General features: G+C 37.3%; 1 protein-coding gene across 2 annotated transcripts in view; it reads right to left on the reverse strand.

Annotated features, from left to right (window-relative positions):
• Positions 1 to 27,050, reverse strand: part of LOC136101637 (uncharacterized) — a 66,309-nt gene that overhangs the window by 12,654 nt on the left and 26,605 nt on the right. The window contains exons 13-18 of one of the 2 annotated variants that reach the window (XM_065837937.2): positions 22,683 to 22,782; positions 13,076 to 13,115; positions 12,024 to 12,075; positions 8,860 to 8,971; positions 3,599 to 3,682; positions 1,936 to 2,056 (exon numbers count right to left, since the gene is read on the reverse strand). In XM_065837937.2, coding sequence (XP_065694009.2) covers positions 1,936 to 2,056; positions 3,599 to 3,682; positions 8,860 to 8,971; positions 12,024 to 12,075; positions 13,076 to 13,115; positions 22,683 to 22,782 — 509 coding nt within the window. Of the gene's footprint in view, positions 1 to 1,935; positions 2,057 to 3,598; positions 3,683 to 8,859; positions 8,972 to 12,023; positions 12,076 to 13,075; positions 13,116 to 22,682; positions 22,786 to 27,050 lie in introns of both variants that reach the window. The other variant, XM_065837936.2, reaches the window with a different exon arrangement.

The following is a 27,050-nucleotide window of genomic DNA, read 5'->3' on the forward strand; positions in this document are numbered from 1 at the left end:
TGGCGGCACGGTACGCCAGAAAGAATTGAATCAGTCAATGGTACTCATTTCAAAAACAGTATTATAGACAATTGGGCCAAAGAACATGGTATTGAGTGGGTATATCATATTCCATATCATGCACCAGCCTCTGGGAAAACTGAAAGGTACAATGGTTTGTTAAAAACTACACTAAAGGCACTTGGTGGTGGAACCTTTGAAAACTGGGATTCACATTTAGCAAAAGCCACTTGGTTGGTCAACACTAGGGGATCAACCAATCGAGCCGGGCCTGCCCAATCAGAAATTCTACGGACTGTAGAAGGAGATAAAGTCCCTGTAGTACACATGAAAAATATCTTAGGAAAGGCAGTCTGGGTTACTCCTGCCTCAGGCAAAGGCAAACCTATTCGTGGGATTGTTTTTGTCCAGGGACCTGGCAGCACCTGGTGGGTGATGCTTAAGTATGGAGAAGTTCGGTGTGTACCTCAAGGGGATTTGATTTTAGGTGAAAATATGCAATGCTGAACTGTATGATGTGAATTGCCGCACTAACAATGTTTAATAAGTGTCTTTCAGATCAAGACAATGGTGATGAAACTAGAGCTAGCTTCTTCGCGTGGCGCCCGACACCTTCTTCGAAGTTGGTGTCCTTAACCCACCAACAGTGGTCATGAGATGCACTTGTACCATTTTTCCTGCCCTGGGAGACTGTTGTGACAAAATGAACTTAATGAACTTTTCAAAGGATGGTCCACTGATTAATTACTCCTGTGTATATATGTACATATATAGTAGTAGTGATTAATTAGATTGTATTGATAGATTGTATTGATAAGGTTTAAGTATTCAGTGAATGTCATATTATAACGGGTGGAATGTCCTGGTTTTGTTAAAAACAAGTTTCTTTTTTAGTGAATTTGCCTGTCAGCTAAAGCCTTCATGTTAGCTGCATTTTCCTGGAGAACCCAACACATGTTTTGGTTAAACCTGGCAATGGAATGCAAACTTATTGATAAGCACGGATGGACATCTCGCGAGAGGGGCAACAAGAAACTGATGATCGAGAGACTGACCAATGGTGTATAACATTCCATTCACGTGAATACTTCATATAGAAGTGGGAGATCACGAGGATCTCGGCCCCTTTTCCCCTTTTCCCTTTTTCTCTTTTTTCCCTTTTTTCCTCATGGCTGACATTAGGAGAGGACCTTGCTGGTCGTCCCTGCGAACCGAGGCCTAGTGAGAGACTGAATCCAGCTCCGGTTGGCTGCAGAGTCTAATCCAGGACTTTGGGTGCTGGCTCTGCAGTTGCTGAGACTTACAAGATTGGTTTTGTATATTTTGTATTATTTTCTCTATTCTTATTAGTAGCATTAGTAAAACATTTTTAATTTTTCCAACTCCCTTCTCTCTGTCCTTCTTTCCCTCCCGATCGCCTGTCCTGAGTGGGAAGGGGGGAGAGGGAGGGGCAAAAGGGGGAAGTGGGGGGGGAGAGGAGGTTAACAATACATCTGCCAGGGTTTGATTGTCACCCCGCAATCTTAACCCTCGACACTTGGGAAGCTTCAGTTACTAAGCCTTCTGCAGTCCAAATGCTTCAAAAACACTGGGAAGATACATTTCTCAAAGGACAGTAGAAGTTATTTCTATTTTGTAGAGACTTTGTTCTGTACTGAGCAAAACAAACAAATAGCCCCAACACTAATATGCTAATTCTGAACATTTAAATGTCTTCACTAAACGGATTCACAACCTTTGACCAGCTTCCGGAGACGTACAAGTTCATGTTGTTTTTCAATGACTGTTGCTCAAGTTGTTATTAAAAAAGGCAGAAAAAGATACATAAAAAATACTGAAGACAGTACACAAAAGTTTGCAATTTTTATGTTAACATACTTTCAATACCATCAGGTATCTGCCATATAACTATGGACTGAGCAGCAAGCTACTCACCTTGTGACTAGTTCTTCGTGTTTTTCTCGCTCTAGAAGGTGCTGGAAGTAATCCTCCAAGGCTTGAGCAGTTAAAGTCTTCTTTAGGTATGGATAGTAGAGGGGATGCCGTGCTATCACACCTGTTTGGTATAACAGTTCTTAGTTGAAATAGAAGCTATCAAAACCAATTTGTATTTATCCTTTCAAAACTGGTTTGAGATCCTCCTCTTAACAAACTGTACATATGGATCCACTTTAATGAGCTCCTGAATAAAAAAACTAGAGTATGACAGCTTTCCCTCTGTCAGCAGAGAGGCAGTGTGGAGCATGACATGAAAGAATGCTCCCAGACTAAGTGATTATTGGACTTTTTCTGGTTGCCACTGAAATATACCCAAACAACAACAACATAATTGCAACAAACAACCCAAATCCAGTTCTCTTCCTTTAAATGGCTTGCATGACTTAGACATATAATTGCAATTAACCCTAACAAGGCACGATCAGCAGCTGAACGTTTGGTCCTTGCCCCACTTCTTGCATGAGATCCTGATGTGTGAGAAATCACAATTACATTTTTATTGCTGAATATATGCTTTCATAAGCTTCAGGTAACTTCAGGCCAAAGCTGACGTTCCACAGCAGGATCAGCAAAGCAGATTTGTGTCAGAGGGATCGTTTATCTGTGGACTTCAAACCTAATTTAGTCTTAGAGGTCAAGTTTGTCATTATTGTTGTTCCTTAATAAAGCAATAGCAACTTTGTATCTGAGGGAGTTCATTAGCTATATATCATTCATGCTTTGGCAATGCTACATTGCAACATTGGTCAACCATAGGGAAAAAAATTATTAAAAAAAACCAATCAACCAACCAACCAACCAAAAAAAAAAAAAATCAACACTCCTTCATTCTTCAACCCAAAAACCACTTCCACAAACAAGAACAAGAAAACTATACTCCTAAATATACATGAACAAAATTCATCAGTTTTCACATGACAGCTAATAGCAAGTCAAATCCCAAACGCACCTTTAATTCATACTGAGCTTTGAACACCAGACTCTCTCATCTTCCAACAAGTAAGAGAGCCAATTGTTGCATGCAGAAGTAAGGAACAGAAGGAATTATTAAACAACGCAGGAAGCAGCACAAAAAATATAAAGAAACTGCACACTGAAATACACCATTTGGATTAACAATATGATAAAAACATTCTCTTACATGCAAGTATAACTTTGGTATTTCCTAACAGTGCCAATGTTTCAGCCATTTATATGTTATAAAATTAATGTATAGAAATGTTATATATGATCAGACAACCAAGAGATTGTTACATAACACGCACATGAGGGACTGGTGACTAATGTGTAAAGGAAACCTTAAGAAGGCATTTCTTAATTTTGAGGAGCTCCACTTTGCAACCCTAAACAAAGATGTTTCTTTGTAGTATGACATGCAATTATTTTTTCTTAGTACCTCAGACTTCAACAGCTGCCTAACAGAAAACTACAGGTATTTCATTAGTAAAATCCTTGTTTTATATGGATTATTTTGTTTCAGCAGACTATTAAAAAATAATCAAATTATGTAAGAGATTAAAAAAAAAAAAAAGAGCACTAGATATATAACTCGTATTTGCAAGTCTTACATCACTTCAGAAAGCAAGAAAAAACCAAATACCTATGTTTGCAGAGTTGCCTTTGTCTCCACTTCTAGTATAGGCAAGATCTTCTAAGCGATAACTATGTGGACCACTTGGCAGATCTATAGAATAAAAAAAAAAAAAAAAAAAAACAACATTTTAATGATAGCTACAGGTAACAGTATATTTTTTAAAAGTAACTGTCATTTTATGTCCACAGAAAACAGTCACAATTTAAAATTCCTTTTTCAAGAGAACATGTGTCTCTCAATTTTATATGCTCTATTAGAAGTTAGTTATTCAGCTGCACAGAAGAAACTCAAGGTTTGTTTTTCAAATTACTCATTTTGTAAATATCTTAGTATTACATAACAAAAGGTAATAAATGGTCACAAATGCATGCGCTATAGGAAGCCAATCCTAAGTTTTTACTTGTCTGTGTACAAATATTGGACTTTCAAGCTTTGAGGAACAAAAATATTGTTGCACTTCACAGAATCACAGAATGTTAGGGATTGGAAGGGACCTCAAAAGATCATCTAGTCCAATCCCCCTGCCGGAGCAGGAACACCTAGATGAGGCTACACAGGAATGCATCCAGGCAGGTTTTGAATGTCTCCAGAGTAGGAGACTCCACAACCTCCCTGGGCAGCCTGTTCCAGTGCTCTGTCACCCTCACTGTGAAGAAGTTTCTTCTCAAATTTAAGTGGAACCTCTTGTGTTCCAGTTTGAACCCATTACCCCTCGTCCTATCATTGGTTGTCACTGAGAAGAGCCTGGCTCCATCCTCGTGACACTCACCCTCTATGTATCTGTAAACATTAATGAGGTCACCCCTCAGTCTCCTCTTCTCCAAGCTAAAGAGCCCCAGCTCCCTCAGCCTTTCCTTACAAGGGAGATGCTCCACTCCCTTAATCATCTTTGTTGCCCTCCACTGACATATCAAAAAAAGCAAACCCACCCCTGCCCAAATCCAGAAATTCAGTGTTGTGTGATCTGCGCAGTTTACACACAAGGTTTGATAGTTAAGTCACGTAGCACAGACCTCTTGCAATCATCGATTACTGAAGGCAATAGTAGGCTGTCACCATCCATTATAGTTTCTGTTCCCCAAACTGAGAGATGAAGTGCTCACTTTGCCAGTGAGCTTTAGTTATTTGCTGATAGCAGCATAATACTCAAATTTGAAGCACAGGTTACATCCCAGTTTTTAGGCAGTGAGAATTAAGTAATTTCCAGCCAGTTTTGCTTCTGATCCAACTTCCCTAAGGCCGTATCAGCTCTCCTGGCATCCCTGGCTGTTCAGTCCCCGCACCTATTAAGACCCATCTACACTCTGGAGCCACAGGTAGACTTCTCACCTCTCAGCTGCCCTCTTCTGCCCCCTCCCTATCTCTTTCTCACCCCCTGCAGACAAGTGGCAGCTCTCCCCCCGCCTCTGCTTCCCGGATACCAGCAGGGGGAACATTCAGAGCAGGGAAGGGACTTTCTCTCACAGCTTCTGGTGCAACAACTGCTGGTGGCAGCCACAACAAGCAACTGAAAAATGCCCAAAATATATATATATAAAAATATATATATATATACATAATATATATATAAAATATATATAGAATATAAAATATATATAAAAATAAAAATATATTGTATATTTATATATATTTTTATATAAATATACACACACTTCTGTAAAACAGTTCAGCCATGGGCACATACTTGTCACAAAAAATTTCAGTCTAATGTGTTAACAACTGTTGAACTTAAAAGAAGAAAAAAATCAATTATGTTGGATAAACTTCATATTGCAAGACACAATGAAATTTGAAAATGCATCAGTATCTTGTCTGTATTGTTACTGCACCTGCTGAGGATAACAAACTATTGTCCTGTTTTTGTGGTTTTGTTTTTAATTTTAGGGAGTAAGAGACCCAGTGCTTAAGATGTTATGCTCTAAATGCTGGCCAAAGGCAGACTGTATTAAGAAGCTTAACTATATCAATTTAAACTCACCCTCAAGAAACAAATTAATGTTTAAATAATACTTGAAACCAAAATTAACACTGTGGTAAGTCCAAGCATGATTTAAACTAAAGTGCACCTACTGTTAAGATATGCACTCCATGAACTGTGTCAGGTGATCAGCTAAACGCAGCCACAGCCAAATCATCATTACCTTGAACTCCTTCCTGCCCACAGAGAATTGCTGATTCCTCAGACAGGAGCCAGACTCACCTAAAGAGCTTTAGCAAAGCTGAGTAAGAAAGAAACTGTGTCTAAGTCCTGCTGGCTGCAGTTTTCACTGTCCCTATCAGAAAGGGAGGCAGCCAGTGTATGGTAGTGGCAGCTGGACAGATCCCAAAAATTCATTTGGGTACGGGGTGGGAGATACTGTGGATGACAAAAATGCCTCACTACAACATGACACATAGTTTGTATAGTGTATCTTAGTTCATCGTATTTACTTAGCTGAAACACATCAAGCAACACAAGAGCAGCTTTGCTGGCACATGAGTGGCAATAACAGGGAGAACAATAATGAGCAACTGGGGGCTGACTGCAGCAACCTCTTCTACTGGCACAGCTGGATCAGGAGAACATCTACCCACACCCCAAACAACATCCCAGCGTTAAACTGCTTTGACTAAGACCTAAACTTTCATAACATGTATCAGTCTGCTCAAAGATGAGCTGAAAGTGATTACAGTTTAGTCTAGCATAACGGTACTTCATTGGTACTAAGTCACAGTACCATGAAATTTGAAATGGTGAAAACATACAATTAAAGAGTTGACACAGGAGGTGTGTTTTGAGCTTGATGCTCAGAGTCTTTTCCATGTTCACTTTCATGAAAAAATGCAATCAAAAATGTGCCATGAAACTTGGCAGAAAATACTGAAGGGTGTATTTATTTAATTGGGGAACATTATTTTTGATTAAACATCTCCATTGAGAGAGGATCTGAAAAAGTCCAGCTAAAGCTCATTGTTCATTTTGGACAAGACCACCACACTTCATACACCACAGAAATCACATTAGTTTTAATAATACCATTCAATACACAATTCAAGAAAAAAAATGTAGTGCTTCTTCAAAGGTTGAAATATGACAATGTTTAAATTGTATAAGCTGTAGAAGTCTTTTCTCCACCAGACATTTTACACAGACAGTCTTTGACAGTCTCCCTTTAAATAAAACCAGCTCAAGACAGTGTTCTGGCGTTCTCATTTATTATTACTCTAATTGATTTATCTTTCATGATCTGTTTATCAGGAAATTGTTTTCATTTAATAAACATCTTAAACAAATTACGAAAGAATTTCCTTCAAAGCTAGAGCAAATGGTAAATTCAAATGCCACCCTCCCAGAACCACATTTAGCAGCATTTTTGAAACCCATTTTCGCATATTTCTCTTATCTATTCAAAGACAACTAACAGTCCCTCACACTTGACATAACCATGAAACTAAGAGAAATACTTCCCTCCTTACTAAATGCTGACAGAAAATGATTTAGCAGAAGTTACTCCCTTTACAGTCTAACTCATTTGTCTATTTCTCCTCCATGCTGTCCATTCACTAAGCCACATTAGTAGGTAAGTCTTCAGTCACACAGAGAAAACATTTCTATTTAGAACTAAGGGCAAAAGTTGAGAGATCCTTCTCAGGGAAAACAATCAGAGGACCTCTGCTCTCCCTCAAATGTGGGGTTTTGCCTTAATAAAGTCTGAAGAATTCAGTACTTAAATGCTGATGTCAGTCACCTTAGATAGTTTTCTCAAAGGATAAGAAGGCAACAGGGAGTCTAATAGCTTTTTGTTTCTCCAGTATTTAGCATTGTAGTCACCTTGGAAAAAAAATACCAGGACCTTTGCTAACCCCTTTATTAAACAGAACAATGACTTCCTATTCCTTAACTTGCACCAGTTTGATGGTGCGAAACCCCCACTGCCCTCCTGGGAACTCCCAGGCATCAGAGAGATTCTCACGTGATGTTAGATTTGCAACAGACATAAGAGCTGAAAATATACTTAAGATTTTAAACTTGTTTTTGCGTGACACATAAATCACCACATTGAAGAGATGTTTGAATACATGTGGAAAATGAACTCATGCATGGCAATGAGACATCCAGTGCCAGTGACTTTCATATGGCAACACACACAGTCATATGTGTATTTCAAAATTTCTCTACAAGATACAGAACGCTCCCTATTAACTTGTAGTTAGTCACTACACTATTCTGTTACCAGTCGTGAGAAATACTATTCACTCGTGTCTAGAATCCAGAATAAAACTTAACGTATTGGTGCCATCACAGCACTATTTTTTTTTTGAGTATTCACAAACTTAAATACCCAAATGACTCTTTCAGCATTAGTATTATTTTAGAAATGTTTCTAATAAGTAACCTGTAAGTACAGTCACCTGATTTAGATTTGAAAATATCTATATGCAGATTTAAATTAATTCTCTCATTTCTCTGGTGAGCAGGAATAAGGTAATAAAGACTCTGTTTGGACCAAAAGGGAATGATGAAGTGTCCTGTATGTTAAGAAATACTGTATACAGCTCGGCCCTAAAAAAATAACATAAAAATTTTCAGATGTCTAGCACTTTGAATAATCTGTAACCTAGCACCTAGCTTCTATGAACAACTCTGACTGAACACTTCCCTTTCATTGCAGACATCCTGACCCACTCCACTCAGCTCACTGGTTTGCCCTTCTCAAGTTTCTTTTTTTCTTTCTTCAGAGAATTTGGTTAGACAAGCCTAACAGCAACACCGGAATTACTCACACCGGATCATTAGGCTAGTGTGTTTTCTTTAAAAGACTCCAGTTCCAGGTTGCTCCCATTCTTCTTTATTTTGTGAAGGCTGCCATATGAAATAGGGCCAAATTTCAATTATTTAAATGCTACGCATTCTATAAGTCTGTCCACCATTCTGAACACAACTACTTGATGTAAGGTTAAACCAACTATTTCCAGGATTAAGAAAGTAAGATCGCAGCATACTTTGATACATCTTTCATGCCAGCATTCAACTGTTTTCAGCTGTGCCTAAGATGTTGGTTTTTTTGAATAACAGTTTACTCAATCCTTGTTAATAGTCTCAAATCCATTTTATACTGTGTGATGCTAAACTTCTTCCTTCCAAGAAAAGTAGCTTAAGTATTTTGCAATGGATTTAAAAATACATAGTATAAAGAGGTAAAATATATTTCACAGACAATCTAGCACATGATTTTCCAGGTCAGAAACAGCAAATGATACATTCACAAATAAAAATACGAGCATACCTTTCAATTCACTGCTGATCTTAGGTGGATCAACTGAAACAACCTCATCTGTTGTAAATGTGAGATCTTCCTCAAATGTCTCAACGTGCTGTCCATTTAAAAATAGGTTGATCTGGAAAAAAATGGCAATTTTTAAACTATCAAATTAGAAATCCAGTGTGACATGTGAATAAAGCATTTTTCTAATTATTGGTCTGGCACATAACAGCTTTATGAGTAAGGTTCTGGCCTTCCCCTTTAAAAAGTCACAATAACAATAATGATCCATTATACACCTAAAAGAAATCTTTGTGTAAAGTGTAAAGAAAAAATCACATAAATTATCTATCTGGTTAGGTATGTTTTAAAGGAATACAAATCTCTTTCTTTCCAGCTGCCTCTACATACATCAGCACTACATGGAATTCTGTCTCCCAACTCTTGACAGTTTGATCCCAAAACTTGAAAGCTCCCAGCTCTTCCATCATACAAATCCTTTTTACCAAAACAAAGAAATCTGAAAAAGTACATAGTCAAGTCTGCTACTCCATTAGATGACTGGGCTGTTCACTTAAGGTGTAACCAATGGTTTATCTGGTTAAATCATATAGTAAAATCATGTATAAAAATTAACTGTATCCATTTTATCTGCATTGGAGGACTCTCAGTATTAAAGACCCAGACATATAACCAGGTTATATCACCACAACAAAATGATACACACCAACTTAACTGCAGCAGTTATCAGTGCTCAGTTGTCAGCGGATTCAAGACAATTCTACTCTTTCTTAAGATTGTTCTTGGAGAATAGCTAATCGTCACAAATGCCTCCAAAGCTTACACAAGAGGAAGATTTTAAAAAGTAAAAATATTTCAGAAAAGCTGTTCTTGCCTTCAGTAGGTTTGCTAGAATTTTTCTCCCTAGGGAAAGTTTTAGGTTACTTTTTAAACCTGAAAAAAGCATATACAGAAAATAACTACTGTTAGCACTGTAAAACCACTGGTGATCAATGATAAAATCAGGACAATTGTGTAAGAGCAGTAGAAACAACAAATACTGACTCCCAGAAAGGTGTTATCAAACACAAAACAAAGAACCCACTGTGGCAATGTTAACATATCTGAAAATCTCCTTACAGAGTTTTTTTTGGTTTAGCTCAAATGCTGAACTAGAGCAACTAGACTCTTTGTAACTGAACTTCTAATCTAGAACAGCAGTCAATTCATACCTTCCTTCCTCTGTAATCTCTAGCTAGACCACTGTTGTTAATACATAGCTAAAACTTTGAATCAAGGACTTGAATCACTTCCACCACACTTTTACGTAACCTTTAATATTACTGCAGTACAACGGTGACAGGTCACACGGCACGGCAGTGTATCAGTACATTCAGCAGATTAGCTACATAGAGCAATGACTGATTTTCTGTATTGAAAAGAATACATAAGACACTGCTTTCCTTCCCTGCTAAATTAGGTTGCTATTGAATTTCAACAGCATATTACCAAGTCTGGAACACAGTGCTAATTAATAAGGTTACATTCAATTTAACAAACAAAACAGTGGTAGGCTAAACTTCCATAAAGATAACAATTTCATATAAAACCCAGCAAAGACAAGCCATTTGTATAAAGCAAAATGCAAGCGACAATAAAAATAAGTACCCGAACTTCTTTAAATGACAAGAAGGGGAGGGGGGGGGCTTCTACACTTTTCACAGTTTCTAAATTTAGTTTTAATAACAACTAAGTAGCATCCTCTCTGTAAAATTAATCTTGAGTTATTTCCCACTGATGCAGAGTACTACTCAAAGAAAAATGCAACAATGGGCTTATTTGTGCTAAACACCATATGTAAGTTAAAAATGAAAATGACACAGTCCTTTTCTGAAATGCTCAAAACACTTAAATTGATTACTGATAATCATTTTACAGAGTTGGTTTTTTAGGTAATTGGGTTTTGGCTGGTTGTTTTTGTGGGGGTTGTGTGTTTTTGTTTGTTTGTTCTCCTCTCCTCCTTACCTCCCCCATTCACCTGCTGCCTGTGTTTCTAATGCTTCCCTTCACCACCCTGACCAGAAGCCCGCCACAGTACCTGCGGTCTAACACAGACCAATGGTCCTGGCCTCTGGCCACTTTCTTGATGGTGAATGAGTGAGTAAGCTCTTACTGACAGAGAAGCATCATTATTAGGATGCCTTGGCATGACATACATGCAATAGCTAAAAGTCAATTAAAGGTCTTGGAAAAAGAAGGGCATATATGCAGTTTTGCCTTCAGTCTGCAAAGGATAAATTAAGTATTTGATGGCATTCAAAAAGCAGAGATCAACATTTATAAATCCAAACATTTCATGTTTTCAGTAAAACCAGTTTCTTCAAGTTTGTCATGAAGACTTCAATAGACACAGAGGTAGATGTGTAGGGCTCTAGCTCAATGTTTCATCTTACTCTGTAATTTCTCACCTAGGACTGCCCAGTCATCTGAACCAGAACTTCTCAGTCTGAAAGAAACTATTGTTATGAACTGAATAAGGCCACAGACATAGATCTCATTCACAGGCTCGTCCATGATACTTATCACAACAGTCTCACGGGCTTTCATAATCTTACAGTTTTTGCAGTATAGGCAAGAGCCGAAATTACTACTCCTATTTTTATAGACAGGGTATTTGGAAGGAAAGGGCCCCACTCTCTCAGTGTAAAACCTGTGTGAATCAGAGGAAATTCACTGATTTTCATGTTTCTTTCCAGTAGTATATACAAAATGTGGACCCCCCCAAAAGCCAGACATGTCCACGAGATTAACATTCAACTCTCTGAACACCCAATTGCCTTCTCTTAAAAGATCGACCATTAACTTTCAAAAATTATATAATTTTCATAAGCGTTCTTTGCAAATACAGTAAAAATAATTCAACTCTGTAATTCTAGGAGACTGAAAAGAGAAGTTCAGTTTTGATGCAAGATATTTCAAAATTCACAGCAATTAAAATGCAAGGTTGGCAAGTTCAATTTTTATAAAACATTCTGTGTGAATAACATTAGTCTCCGGGTAAATATTTTTTTAATCAATGTTAACAGAATGCTTTGCAGTTTTAGGACTCAAAGTCAGTGAAAAATGCCAGCAGTATTTTTCAAATGACTTCAACAAGAACAGAGCAGGCTATAAGCAGTCAGTCTTACCTGAACGTTGCTTTTGGGATAATAGAAGAAAAACGGCTTCAGAACTGGAGATCTAGACACACAAAACAACATGAATAAATGCATTTAACCAGAAGTTAATGAAAATGTTAGATCATACATGTTTAGACTATTCGTACAGCAGAAAAACACTTGGGAAATTAAAAGCTATTTAGCCATGATTAGCAATGGTTTTCCAAATTATTTTGGGAAGCCTGAGCAACGTAGAAATTCCTTACATTTCACTATCAAGAAAGTAAGATTTTGTTTAAAAAAAAAAAAAAAGTTTTGTGGGGGAGAGAGTAGCCAAAATACTGGAAAATATTTTCTTGACAAAGGATGTGCTTCATGACATTGAAGTCTATTGCACTGTGATTGGCTTCACATTGATATCTAGGCTAGTTACACAGAGCTACTGGAAATATCTACAGATTGTTCTTCCATTTCCATCTGCAAGACAGACATACCAAAATATTTGTATAGGGACAGCAAAGTTTTAGATGCTCTCATGAATAAATATGGCAAGGCGAGCATATAAATCACTAGCAGATTTTAGCCAGATCTAGAAAATACTGAATCAAACCAGGATTTTTTTTTTAATACACTCAACAGTATTCTGTTCAGCTTGCTCATGTAATGGGTTCATACCAATATATTGTCGGATGATCTGAGACATTCAACCTTGCATTTTTGTGCCCTTATTCAAAACTAACAGGCACAAGAGAAATCTGTTCCAGAAATCTGCATGTATTGGCATATGCTTGAGTTACTCCCTTGCCATAAAGTCCTATTAAAAGTTCTCCCTACAGCTCATTAAGCAAAGACATGGTTATGAGCTGATCGGAGACTTATGTAACTCTTTAATAAACTCAATAAAGAATTTTACTATGCAAACATATCTTGTAGCACTTACTATTATCTTGTTATCAGTTATTAAGCATAGTGTGCAACAAAAAGACTTATTTCTGTGGTTGCTGTGTCAAGGTAGGGAAGCTGGTGACGGCGAGTGGCAGGAACGCTACTATCACACTGTACCAGAGCAGGAATTCACTTACACTCTGGGGCGCCCTTCAACAACTCCAGTGAGGCCGGGTGCTGGAAATGGAAATTAAATTCACAAAAAACTGTTAAATTCATCTCCAAAACACTAGAGCTCACAGCTTACTGTAGCTTGAATCATTCCTATCATGTACATTCGAAAAATACTGGGAAGTACCTACCAAATTACATATGTTCTCAGAAATTAATAAAACTGTACATTTTATACAATAGCTGAAAAAGAAAACATGGAAAAGGCACTGTGACTTCTAACAAAAAAAAATTGTTTCAAAATGTGCAAAGTATAAACTAAATCTTTAAGTTCTTCTGAATATTTTGTATACCAATGCTAGTCAGGCGATACATTTGACAGAAAAAGAACTTAGCTTTGGGGTTTTTGTCACTGTTATTTTATTTACTTTTAAAGAGAGCAGAGAAACACTTCTGACCTGAACCATGGTTTGCTTTAATACTTGTTTAATATGACTTTGCTTATTAGTTCAACTGTTTTAGAATAACTTATATCTTTCTTTTCAGCATTTTCACTGGCTAACTTAGCTTTTTTAAGGTGCTGGATACTGCAGATCCCTTTCTATCTCTTTGATCCACAGGTAATTTAGAGTCTTAGGTCACTGGCATGATCCCAGACTTGCAGTAAGTCAGCATTGTGATTACATTCTTGTTTATTCTCAATATCAGGTTGCCACGCTTTACTATCATTAAACCAACTTGCCCCAGCTAAATATTTCCAAAAGAAACAGTTCTGCCCTCCTCAACGTGAGCACAGCGTCTCACCCTTCTTTCTGGCATGGACGGCATACATACATGATACATCTGAGCTCCACACAGTATTTCAGGGGAAACAGTAAGGTTCACACATTTAATTAGTCTAGGAATTAAGAAGTGTGTTAAGCAGTCCCTTAAAAACAAATGCTGTGGAAAGCTGCACACATGGTGTATTTACCCAAACTAATTCTGGCTAAAATGGGCTTCATGCTTCCTCCAGGTGTGAAGTATCTCTGTGCTGCAAACAGACTAAAAGCCAGGTAATCATGCTGTTGTGGTGCTAAGCTCACACCGATAACCTCTACTTCTCAGCAGGCTCTTTTAGCTTGGACTCAGTGCCTTGGTAACGTGGACACAACCAGTGGCACCACAGATGGTACAACACAGTCTAGATTACAGAGTCTTGTTATATTCATGTTCATTGGAAGCGATTTCACTGAAATAGTGACTAACAAGGTGCTTTAATGAAGTTTTTGAAGAGAGATGCTCTTATGCTGTCCTTATCCTGATCACAGAGACACATTTGAAATCAACAAAATTAGAATTCAGTGCACATCTGATTGACTGATTCAAAGATGGTAATTACAGTAAATAAACCTAAAGTTAATGAAGAGGTCTTTTGCCTAAGGCTAGTCCATAATCACTTTGCCAGTTTGGCCATTGTGCTAGTACAGCACTTGCACATTATAACTAATTCACAAGCTAAACAGACTTCACTGACAAACACACACAAACCCACAAACCAATCATCCAACCAACCTTAAAGCAAGCAAGGTTTAGAAGGTGCCACAGTTGAGAACAATTGCAAGGGATTAGGGGTGTTAGTCTTAACTCCCCCTCTTTCCCAGAAAAAGCCTAAGATGTTTTTCAGTGCAGGAAAAAAAGAATGTCTTTAACAAAAAACAAGCCTTGAGTAACCACCTCCTTAGCCAGTAGGTTCTGCTTCAAAATATGTGGTAGTGGATAGAATGTGAAAGAATCCCTTCCATTAGCGTTAGACAATTTTAAATGATCCAGTCAAGGTTCAGTGCCATATATATTACCCGAGCACTTGTTCAAGCAGAAAACTGCTATTCAACGTGAAAACCAACTGCACTTATTTTACTGAGTTATGCCACTAGTTTTATTTAGGTTGTTGGGGGAGGAGGCTGGATACGGTAAGCTCATGTTGAAAATATAGGTTCATAAAGTTAGTTAATTTAAGTTATCTGTGGATTGCCACATGGCTCACTTCCAGCTAGGCAGCTGAACTGCTCATTAAGGACACCAGATTTTGCTCCAACATCAATTCCAGCTTCCTCAAAGCTCTCAAAGAAAGCTCTCCACTTGCTGGCTCTGGCACGATGAAACTTGGCTCCTACAACAAGGCCATTGTCTAAACACTGACAAGAAAACAATCCATCTAAGAGCAACCATTGCTCACACCTCGAGGTTACGATAACCTGCTACTGTGGCTTGCTATTGCTCATTTTGCAAAGTTCTCCAGCATGAGCTACTGTAACAGCAGATCTGCCTCTGCAGATACCACAGCTAACCTTGCACATACATGTAATTGCAGAGCAAAGCTACATCGATATCCCAGTTACACCACTATTAATTTCTATCTTACGATTATACAATCTATTGTTTATGTTAATGTAAGCCAAACGGGAGCTCTTGTAAGTATAATTTAATTTTATCTAGATGTAATTCCTATTTAGAATTCAGGCAGAGAAGATGAAGCAAATTTTACATTGATTATGGCTTATAATTAGTGATTTGTTATTTGCATGAAGAGCACACCACCTCACCTCAATCCAGGGCTCAGCTCCCCATCACATTTCTCCAGTAAAACTGAAGGAAGCACAAGTAGGTAACAGCGAGCTTGTCACTGTGGCCAGACCTACTTCTGCTAAGTTGTGATCTCCTTAATCAACTGTGTCCCACTGTGTGACACTTTCTTTAAAACTTGTAGGTTTTGACCCTAAATGGTTTGTCCTTTATATTTCCAGTGGCTGAATTAGATTAATAACCTTTTTGTTGAGCTATCTACTACATATTCTAAGAAATTATATATATAATTATATATAAAAAACAGACATCAAAGAAGTCTGCTTCTCAAGGATTATTTAAAGTGATTTAACTATACAAATCTGAAAAACTGATGTTTTATACTTGATAGTTCTTATAATATAGTTGAGTAGAAATACAAAATACATCATACAATCTTTGTTTACAGGAGTCAATTACACATTCTTAATTACCCTATGTCCACTGAATACAGCAGATAGTTTATCTTCTGCAATATTATTCTCAAAAAATGGGGACTGCAGTGAACTGTTGGAATGAGGACATTTCTGGAAGTGTCTTCCAACAGGCTTAGGAGATCAGTCATAATATTTACATATACTCAAGCACTTTAAAATCTCAAGTTGTATTAACCAGCTGTCATCTTAGTGTCAAACTCCGGTCATTTTAATGTGAAATAAGGGTCAGCCTATGATTTCAGCTATTAGTAAAACATTTCTTAGCTACTGAACTCCTATTAAACTATAAATGCCAGTTTCCCACAGCAAGGCTTTTCTTGAGCCTCTTCTACACTGCATTTTATTCAGAATAAAATATCTGAATTAAAGACGACTAAATAAATACACTGCATCAACACATTATTTAAATGGTAACCATATGGCTGACCAGACTGTACATAATGAAGACATTTTCACTGCGTAGTACAAACCTGGTCTGTGATTGCTAACCTTCATCAAGTGAGGGTGAATTTCGACAGATTAGGCAGTGCAGAACTGCTGCAGAACTGCACTGAGCTCCCATAGGCTACTATAGATTGAAAAATCTGAGTATGTGTGTCTAGAATTCTTCACTGCCAAGTATGGAAATGTTCACATTACAGAATGGGCAAATAGCTCCAAAGAACCCCTGCTACTAAGACTGAATGTTACAGACACATTTCAAGTTTTTGTTTTTCTTCAGGAAACCATACATGCATAAAACCAAACATCACTAGTTGCTCTTAAACAAAACCCAGGCTATTATCAAAGTGTTGAGAAATCAACAGAAAGTATACTTTTACCAACTGAAAGTTTAAGCAAACAGGTGTTTATTGTAACAAAAAAAATAAAAGGCTGAATTAGGTGTGTTTGGCTTTTTTTGTTTTAATAGTTTGTATCACTTTAACCCCATCAGAAGAGCATAATCTAAATGAAAACTGATTAGGTATTCAAACTGACAAGCTAAATACCATGCTCAACAGAAGTTAAAGTAAAAGCCTTCTGTTCCAAACAGAAAATAAACAACAAATCACTGTCTAATATATGGCATGTCTATATACATTAACTTCAAATTCTTCTCTAGGCTTAAGAATATCATCTGCAATTCTAATAATACTTCAGAGAATCTCTGTGGCAGTACACTTATGTGCCCCACTGGTCTTCAACAAAAACAATGGAAATTTTAATAGCATTAGGAAAAAAAAGTTAGTGAATTGCTAGGAAAGACTCAGTCTTTCACTCTTGATTATGGAAGCTTTTTAAAAGATGCCACCTTCCCAAACTTCTCTCTTGCAGGTGCAACTCATCTATATTGCAGAGTACAAACACACATATGCTTCAGCCCATTCCAACATATAAGTGGCATTCCTTTATTTTTTCTTTCTGACAGAGGACAAGATGTCGTAAGAGACAGGGAATTTCAGATCAGCACAATGCCTTGAGATGGTTGTCTTTCTGCTGATTTTCAGAACTAAAAATCTATCCTAAGGAGGGAAAATGAGATCAGCACTCTCAGGTCCATCAGAAATTATACAGTACTCTGCTTTTATGAGGCCTAAGTTTTATTATCCTTTATATATACAAATACAAAGAATGTACCATATTAAAAATGTTTTCAAATAATCAAAGTTCCAAAATTAGTCGAAAGTTAAGAAATACTGACATTAAGACTTTAAAGTCACTAGGAGAGCTAAAAAGCACATCTCTGACACTCACATAAGGTCTTAAGTCTCTGTGGTGAAGCACTGGGAAGATCACTCCTCAACAAAATTGTTGTAATATGCTTTTTAATACCAGTAAGACAAAAATAAATTCTTTTTCTTCCTGTTGCTCCCTGTGAAGTGTGAAAAACTAACTGAAAACTGCCTCAAAAATTTATCAAGCAAAGAGCTCAAAACATTTTTACTCAAGTGATTTAATTCAGCCTAAGTGAAAGCCACCAAAACTAGAATTTAATATTGGCTGTTAAAGAAATTAAAATCTCTTTAACCTACAATTAATAATTCTTATATTATGATACTTTTACCAAAATAAAACTGCCTGCCAAATCTAGCTCAGGGCTTCACAAGTGGCAACTAGAAGGCTGAAACAACCTGGTGAAACTATAGTGACAGTGCTTCTGGATTTCATCTCTAAAGATGCAGCTGATAAACAAACACTAGTACATCTAAAAGCCTAGGCTCGGTGCTGCCACCCTCTCAGATACAGGAGTATTGGAAAACCCCATGGAGCAAGAGGTCTTAGGACTCCCCATCCTTATTCTGAACCATCAAATCTCATTTCTCTATCCCTCTCCTCCTCTGTTCACCATTCTTAAATTTCAGCCAGCTTGGTCACCTTAAATATTGGGAAGTTCCTCTCTAGCATTTCTTACAGGGAAAGCGGAACCAAGCACTCTGGTTCAAGTTCTTTTGTAGTTCTGCTTCCTTCCACAATCTCAGGAAACCATCTGCAAAGCAGACAGAATACTTTCCAATGTTACGAGACATTAGAAAGCTTAGTCAGTGCTGTTTACACAGCTTACTAAGAATTCTTGGATGGCAGGTGCCATATGTGAAAATTATTATCTGTACAATTGTCCACACATCACATAGAGTAACAAACACAAAACTGCTACCAAGGTGAAAGAAGAATATAGTTAAAAACAATATTTCACAATCATTAGATACAGTAAAAGCAGAACAGCAAAACTCCTTTTTTTCTTTTTTTCTTTTTTTTTTTTTTTTTTCTGTTTTTGTCTGATACAGATCAAGTAAAAGTTCTTTGTTAAAGGTCACTCTCAAAAGGGCCAAAAAACCATTAAATAAAGTGTTTCAGTTCAGGTAATATCACCCTAGAACACAACAACTCCTCCTTTCTCCTGCTGCTGGTTATGAAGGACTTATAATTTGTTCCTTCTTTTTGTCAGTTTTTCATCAAAAGAATATACAAAATAAGAAAGAAGGGTTATTTGCAGTCATTCTTATAGTTACTATGTCTTCTCCTGGAAGAGAACTAACACCGGAAAGCTGGGGGGGGACATGACCAAGCTGGCAACCCTTGAAATGCGGCATTTCGCTGCTTAAAGGGTGCCTCTGTTTCCACACATGCTTAAAACCTCACTTGGTGTGGATCCCCAGAACTCTCACGTCTTTGGCAGAACAAAGCCACACAAGGTTACATTGCACAGAGATCCACAGGGGATGTGCAAAAACACATCTAATAGGCATGTGCCTGTCACATGAGACACAGCAGCCACAGCTATTTTTGCTCAATGCTCAACAACAAAAAGTGGTGCAAAACTGTACAGAAAGGGACTTCGGCTGCTCATTGACCAGAGCATTTACTCAGCCCTTCTGTAAGGGTGACCAAACGCTAACAGGGCATGCTTGCTGAAGCTGTTAACATCTTGGGAGAAGAGTAATCATTTGCAAAAAGTGAAACAAAGGGGGAGGAAAGAGCTGAGGGAGAAAGGGGCAAGAAATGAACATGAGGTGCTGTGGTTAGGAATTCACCTAGGACAACAACCACCATCTTAGTTCTGGCTTCAGTTCCCAAGATCACATACGCACCTGTAAGTCTTGCCTATGGAGCTCTCTGTAGTAAGACAATTAAGCAGGCATTCCGTGTTCTGCTCTTCACAGCAAGTTCTGGTGCCCTACACCACTGTCAGGCACTAAGCATCAATCAGCTGGTTCAGTTATTAGTACATCACTAATTATCATTTGGCACTACCGCACAATTTTTTTGAATTGTTTTGTACCAAGTCTCACGGAAGAAAATAAGCAAAGAAAGATGATGACTCTTAACCAGTGCCCTAAAAGTATTCCACATCAACAAGCAGCCTACTAAGCATTTATTTCCCAAATCTGACCATCTGACCGTTCTCTGCATACATAGAGTTTATCTGTGCAGGTAATATAGAAATCTACCACAGAACAGCAACTGAAAGAAGTGACTACATTAAGCATCTCAATATATCTTTAACAAATTAAAACAAAACAAAACAAAAAAGACTATTCAAGGGGTTGTTCAAGCACTCAGATGCATGTCAGTAAACAGCTCTGATACCCTCTCTTACACTAGTAATTTACACCACGGAGGCCAAAAACCTTGTTGCAGTCCTGTACCTGGCAAGCAGAAGTGCTATTTATCACCGGATGCCTCAGATGATTCCAGAAATATGCTCTTTCCCATTGCTGCTCATTAGCAGTGGTTCTGTGAATTGAAACAGATATAATTTTCTAATTTATTTTTTTAGGGACTAACTGCTACAGGATGTTCCTTCAGGAAACAAAACTGACACCCCCACGATCGTCTGTGCAGGCTGCCTAACCAGATTCTGCACAGGAACACACCTGTCTCATCACAAAGAGCCCTGGTAACATGAACTGAAAGCCTACCAGCCACCGTTACACAGATGGTCACATATTCTGGTAACTCAGCTTCAATACTGTACATACGCCACTCAACCCAAGTAGTGCAGATTTTTGACATTTTTCATTCTGTGAAGAATGGTAGTGAAATAAAAAAACTGACACCTTAATAAGTCTAGCACTTTCAGACTTCAAACAAGGCTTATATACACAGCAGTTGCTTTATACAGGAAGAGACACAGATTAAGAATTTGGAGAGACAAGTACATGGCCATTATCTTCTGATCTTACAAATAAGTAATTATTTTAAAAATCTACCCAGCTTTCATTTGTTTGAAAAGATATTTGCTAGGAGATTGTCTATGCATATATAAAATAAAAAGTAAGTATAGATATTTACTTTCAGGTATGTTAAATAGTCTATTTGAATAATGAAAAAGTAGAAAATAATTATGAATCCTTAACTAATTATACAAATGGTAGTTTGGTCCAACTGTGAAAATACAATCTTTATTTCATTAGAAAAAAACAGCTGTTAGAAGCAACTTGCATCTATGCCAGATGCTGACCTAACGAGCCTTCAGGATTGCAAAATCTTTAAAAATTATCTCAATGAATATTCCCAATTAGTTCTACAAGATCATATCCTATCTTGTAGACAGAAAAAAAGAGGATGACCATACACTGACCTTGCCTCTATAAACACAACCACTGACCTTGCCTCTATAAACACAACTTAAAAATAAAAAAAGAACAAACCCAACCCACCCTACATTAACTAGATCTCTGCTACCACTGGAAAGACTACAACACAGAATATGCACACTTCTATACAATTTTGAATTCACTGAAAATAAAATGTTTACTAGTTCTTTCAGTGCAAGGCAACACCTACCTACCCCTTCATTAATCAGAATTCTAGATTTGCTATGGAAATTGAGAGATTCAGGTTAAACTCATGTAATTTAATTTTTAAGATTTCAATATATTCTTCCATAAGATACACAGTAGCCATTGCAAAACATCTGAGCTCTAGTACTCAAAATAAGCTGTCCAAATTTTAAATGGATAAGAGAAATGGGATGTGTATCCATAATGTAAGCAGCAAATCACAACATATGAATGTGCTCCTAACAACTGAGATAGATACAGTGCTGACACTTCAGTGACTTGGAAGCAGAACAGAAGAAAAAAAACAAACCAAACCAAAACAAAGAGTTTGCTCAAAATAATCAAACAGCAAGTCCTCCTAGAAAGTGAACAGTATCAAGTAACACAAAGAACAAATGTAAAGGCATTTTGGAACAAACATTTGCTAAACAACAGAAGTATAGATCATATCATGCTAGGTGACCCTAATGCAAATACTTAAAATATAGAGTCAAAACTAAGATAAAAATAATTAAACACCAGTATTTTGACGTGACCTCACAAGTAAATTAAATCTTGCAATAACTGCAGCACACCACAAATTCATACAAAATCAAATGCTAAAGACAGATAAATTTGAGGTTAGATTTAATAGTGTAGGATCATAATTTAAGCTGACTAGTTAATATACACTGTGAATAAAGAATTAGACACAGGTTGTTGGCATTCCCACTGCAATTTCATATTAAAAAAATTTGAATTATGTCTGAAAGTTATAATTACCTACACAAGCAGCTACACATTAAACAGAAGTACAGTAGTATCTATAAAAACCCTTTGCAGAAACATCAGATAACTAAGTGCTGAAGAGAAACTTTAAAACCCCCAAACTGTACGGCTCTTCATAAACTGTAATGTTATAGGCAGACACTCTCACAAATGTGTGACAGCTGAATAAGATTTGTAATGCTTATTGCCAGTGAGGTCTAATCGCATTACTGCGTTTTAATAGCACAGTAAAACACACTATGACACTGTTGCACATCACTAAAACCACGGGTAGGAAAACAAAGACGAATGAAAAAAGGCAGGAATGGACAGTAGCAGCAACAGAAGGATAAAGAGTTCCAAAGGAACAAAAAGGTGGACTTCCAGAACTTTCATTTGATTATTTTGCTAATGTCTGTAGTTCCCATTTCTACAATAAAAATAAATACCTTTAAAAAAATTACAGTTTCACTATACACAGTGCAATGAAACTTAAGACAACTAAGTCTTTGGGTGCTAGTCATGCCCGGGGGAAAAAAAAAGTAACTTTACAATTCTTAGAAGATGATGTGAATATTTACCCATGCCAGTTCCAGCTGATGCAATCTCTCTGGAGAAGATTTCTACAGCTTCCTTTTGCTTATGGTGTACAGCAAGCCAAATAACAGCTTCCCGAGGACCCTGCTTCAAAGGAGGAATTAGATTAGCTTAGATGCAGACCATCAGTTAAATTTGCCAAAGTGAAAAAAGCTGTAGTTCAGCATTCAAGTTAGATCTAATGGAAATATCTAGTGCTGACTGCTAAAAACTACAATTGCCATTCAGTGAGTTTTCATCCAGCATCACTATAACTTTCTGTCAATGTTTCAATTTTTTCTTTTTTTACTTTGCTATCAAGAAATCAACTATTGGGTATTTCAGACTGCTAGGACACTATACTTCTTCTCCAGCATACTCAATGAATTAAGTACTGTACTTAACAGTACTTCATAAGAATTAACTTCATAAGAAAATAAACACTTGGCTTCATTGTTAGTGGAACTGGCAAACAAACTTTCCTCTTAAGTGCACTGAGAATACTTTGGGGTGTACTTCTCTTATCATCAAGAAGTACGCAGATCTGCTCACAGAAAATAATTCAAACCTAATCCTTGGGAGTTAAGTGTGAGAGTGGAACTTGTAAAAGCCACCACATTTCCAGAGAAGAGAGCAGAAACGCCTCTAAAGGTGCGTCCAAGAAGTAACAGATGCTGCTCTTGGCTTACTTAAATCAAATTAAGAAAAAAAAAAAGGAGTTTTACTATAGGATAGTAGGGGATTTCTTCCAATGTTAATGTCCTTTCTTATGTGAACAGGGAAGTATGTATTTCATAACAGCATGAAAACATACCAAAGCTTGTGGTGGTGGTTTATTTGGTTGGTTGGTTGGTTTTGTCTGCGCGCGCGCGCGCGCGTGTGTGTGTGTGTGTGTTGGTTTGTTATTATTTTGTTGGGGGGTTTTGTTTGGCTGGTTTGGGGTTTTTTTTCCGGTGGTGTTTGTTTGTTTCGGTTTTGGGTTTTGTTTTGTTGTTGTTCTTTTTATTTGTTTGTTCTGTTTTTGTCACTCTACAGAGCTCAGAAGACTCCACAACTCTCTAAATGCCCCATCTAAAGAATTCTTGTAGATCTGGTAGCTTTACTAAAAATGTAGGAAAGGAAAATTGAATATATAGCTACTTAGGACAGTGAATAGGGCATTGTCCTGGAAAAAAGGAACAACTGGATTTTGGAAGATCGAAGTCCTTCTGAATCTATGACAGACAATTGCTTTAGCAGGAAGTGAATTTACATGACTAAATAACCCATTTTTAGTTTATTCCAACTTTTCTCCTTACATATTATTATTTCTGAAGCATTTAATAGCTTCCCAATTGTTCATAAAATTATGAAGAATACTTAAAAATGTTTTTCCTCCTATTCCAGCACTCTTGAAGCCTATTTCTTTACGAACACAGAAACCACTGGTATTTCTGAAAGCATCAGAGATTAAATACTCTGCAGATGGGAAGGATACAGATGCTGCTAGAATTCAACATCCCCAACTTCTAAATGCAGGAGTTGAAGTACGGAGCAGAGGGGACATGTTGTTGTCCTCAAATGAATAGAGTCACAACTCCTTTAAGTCCTCCCTCCTAAGGAGCTAAGGACTAGCATCATCCTACACAGAGCCAAATGTTTCATGACTTAACAAGACGGGAATGTTTCTTCATGCAAACATCATCTTTCCTCTAATAGGTAGGAACAGGAGAGCTGTTATTATATGCAGGCAGTTGTTACATGAAAAAAGTCGTAACCAAACAAAATCACGTCTCATCCTTCTTGCTGTAGGTTTTGATGCTCATTTACCACCCAAAGTTGAATGGGTGTCCTTGATTTCAAGAACTAGAAGTCATGTAAAAAACAACTCTAAAATTACCTGAAGCAATTACCAACCTACACAGCTGGTAGTGAAAAATACTTGACTATTATACCTAACAAAATATAAATTTACTCATAATAATTCTAGTAAATGTAACAATAGCGTAACAAAACACACTGTCATCCCCCCACACAATTGTAAGACTTGACTAAACATTTAAAACTTAAAAAAAATATTACCCCCCCCCAAAATAACCTGAAGGAAGTTCATCACAGAATTACAGAATGTTAGGAATTGGAAGGGACCTCAAAAGATCACCTAGTTCAATCGCCCTGCCAGAGCAGGAACACCCAGATGAGGTTACACAGGAAGGCGTCCAGGCGGGTTTTGAATGTCTCCAGAGGAGACTCCACAACCTCCCTGGGCATCCTGTTCCAGTGAATGGAACATGCTGAATTTGAACTCCTAAACTGTCCATCTTTTAACACATCTCCTAACTCTAGTGCTACTTATTTGAATCGCTCACATTTCTATAAAGCTGCATTCTTTAAAAACATTACATAAACCAGCAAATTGAATATTAGCTTCTGAAATACTGATGTCTTGTATATTAGTATCATTTTCCTGTGTGTATACAGTACATTTTTCCCCAAAGGAATACTAGTGAACATGTCAACATTTGAAAATCTCAAGTCAATTTCAGGAATTTAAGTAACTTCAGAAATGTAGGAACATGGCTGTATTTCCTAGTGGCAGCTGCTGAGATGGTGTTTATGATAAAGTTGTAATACACTGCACTAAGCATCCTGGGTACTATAAGAGTATCCCAAAGAGACCGTTAACAGACTACTAAATCCTCTATTCCAACTCAAAACCCCAACACGAACAAGCTCGCTTGTGCCAGCTTTTACCAAGGGAGGAAAACATCTTGACTTTACAGCTGGTGACCAGCTAAAACTCAATTATACAGAACTTTCTTAGTTTAGTATGCTTAAACCTAAGTCCTAAATATTCAGGAAGTTGAAAGATGATTTTTCCCTACTTCCTATTCTAGTGGCATATCCACACAGAAGGTACTCTGAGGTACTGTGATGGTAAATATAATTGCTTTTATCTTTCTCAACTATTCTTATGTGGACATACTCCCAGGGAGAAAAACACTTCATTTCTCAGTCTCCAAGCTCCCAACCGGGAAAATACCTGCCACAACACTATTATGTAGGAAACCCTGCAAACTTGACTCACATTTTTATTAGTTTATCTCAATACCCATGTAGGCAAACCCTAAAATAGAAGTTTAGCAGGGCCAAGGTAGGAGAGGCTATATTACTCCATCAGATCAGGTACCACTGAAATGATAGAAATTTCCTCCTATGAATATAGAAACAGATGTCCTGATCCAAATAATATAAATAAGAAACCAATCAATTTTCCAACTAAAAATAGTTTCACTAGATTGTTATATAAATTGTTGCTATACAGAAAATATGCAGCCATGATTAATAGGAAAAACCCTTGCAGAAAACATACTTATGCACTGACACTTCTTTTCTGGTTCTAAACTGTACTGTGTCTTCAAGTTCTAGGTTTGCATCCTTGCCCATAAATGCAATATACAATGGTCTATGAAAATAAGCTGAATCCTGTTCTGAGTGGGTGAATCCAGTGTTAAAAGGGGTATATAGACTATTTGAAAGTACTTTATCTTACAGTATCATAATTAAAACAAAAATAACAAAGTTTACTTCATCAAGTCTTAATCTGTTATAAATTGGCTAACAAAAGGTTAGCAGAAAACTAAGAGACAGCACATACAGTTTTTACATGGCAAACTCTAATCTGATGTACTATGAATAGATACCTTCCACAGGAAACACATCCAGTTATTTCTAAGCCATAAACTCACTGATGCTGTGATACTGTCATAACATCTTCTTCCCCCCGCAACAGAAAATAACACAACAGGAGATATTAAAAACTGAACACCACTAAGGCTACTCAGTGCTGATTCAGGTCTCTTTCTTGCTCATGCTGGGCTGCTGCTGACAAAGCAAGCTACCAGAGGGGCAAGCAATCACCATGTAAACAGGCAAGGAAAACTGAGAAAGGAAAGGAGGCAAGTATTTATTGATTCCTCAAGGATACCTTGTGTTGTCAGAACAGTCAATAGTCCACGCAGCAGCTCAGACTGGGATAAGCAGTAACCTCACCACTGTTACAGCAAATGCTTTCACACAGTCTGACAGGCCTGTGTGAGAATTAATCCAGCCATGCCAAACATCTACGCTGAGCTCCAAATATTGTTCAACTTGTCTTGGTACTCATATATGTATTTGCTTCTAATTTTTCAATTTAGATGGTAGGATCTACAAAACAGGAACTGTTTTCCTTACCTGTTAATATACTGTGTAACATAACATGGCTCTGGTTTTGAACACTTATTTGCAACCCAAATAACCATGTCTATTATAATTTTGTATAGAACGACACAGCATGGAAGAGCATTTAAGAAATTACATTATTCTCACCTGAAGCCTCAATGGGCAGATGT

This window comes from Patagioenas fasciata, chromosome 4 (genome assembly GCF_037038585.1).
Source record: "Patagioenas fasciata isolate bPatFas1 chromosome 4, bPatFas1.hap1, whole genome shotgun sequence".
Taxonomy (NCBI): domain Eukaryota; kingdom Metazoa; phylum Chordata; class Aves; order Columbiformes; family Columbidae; genus Patagioenas; species Patagioenas fasciata.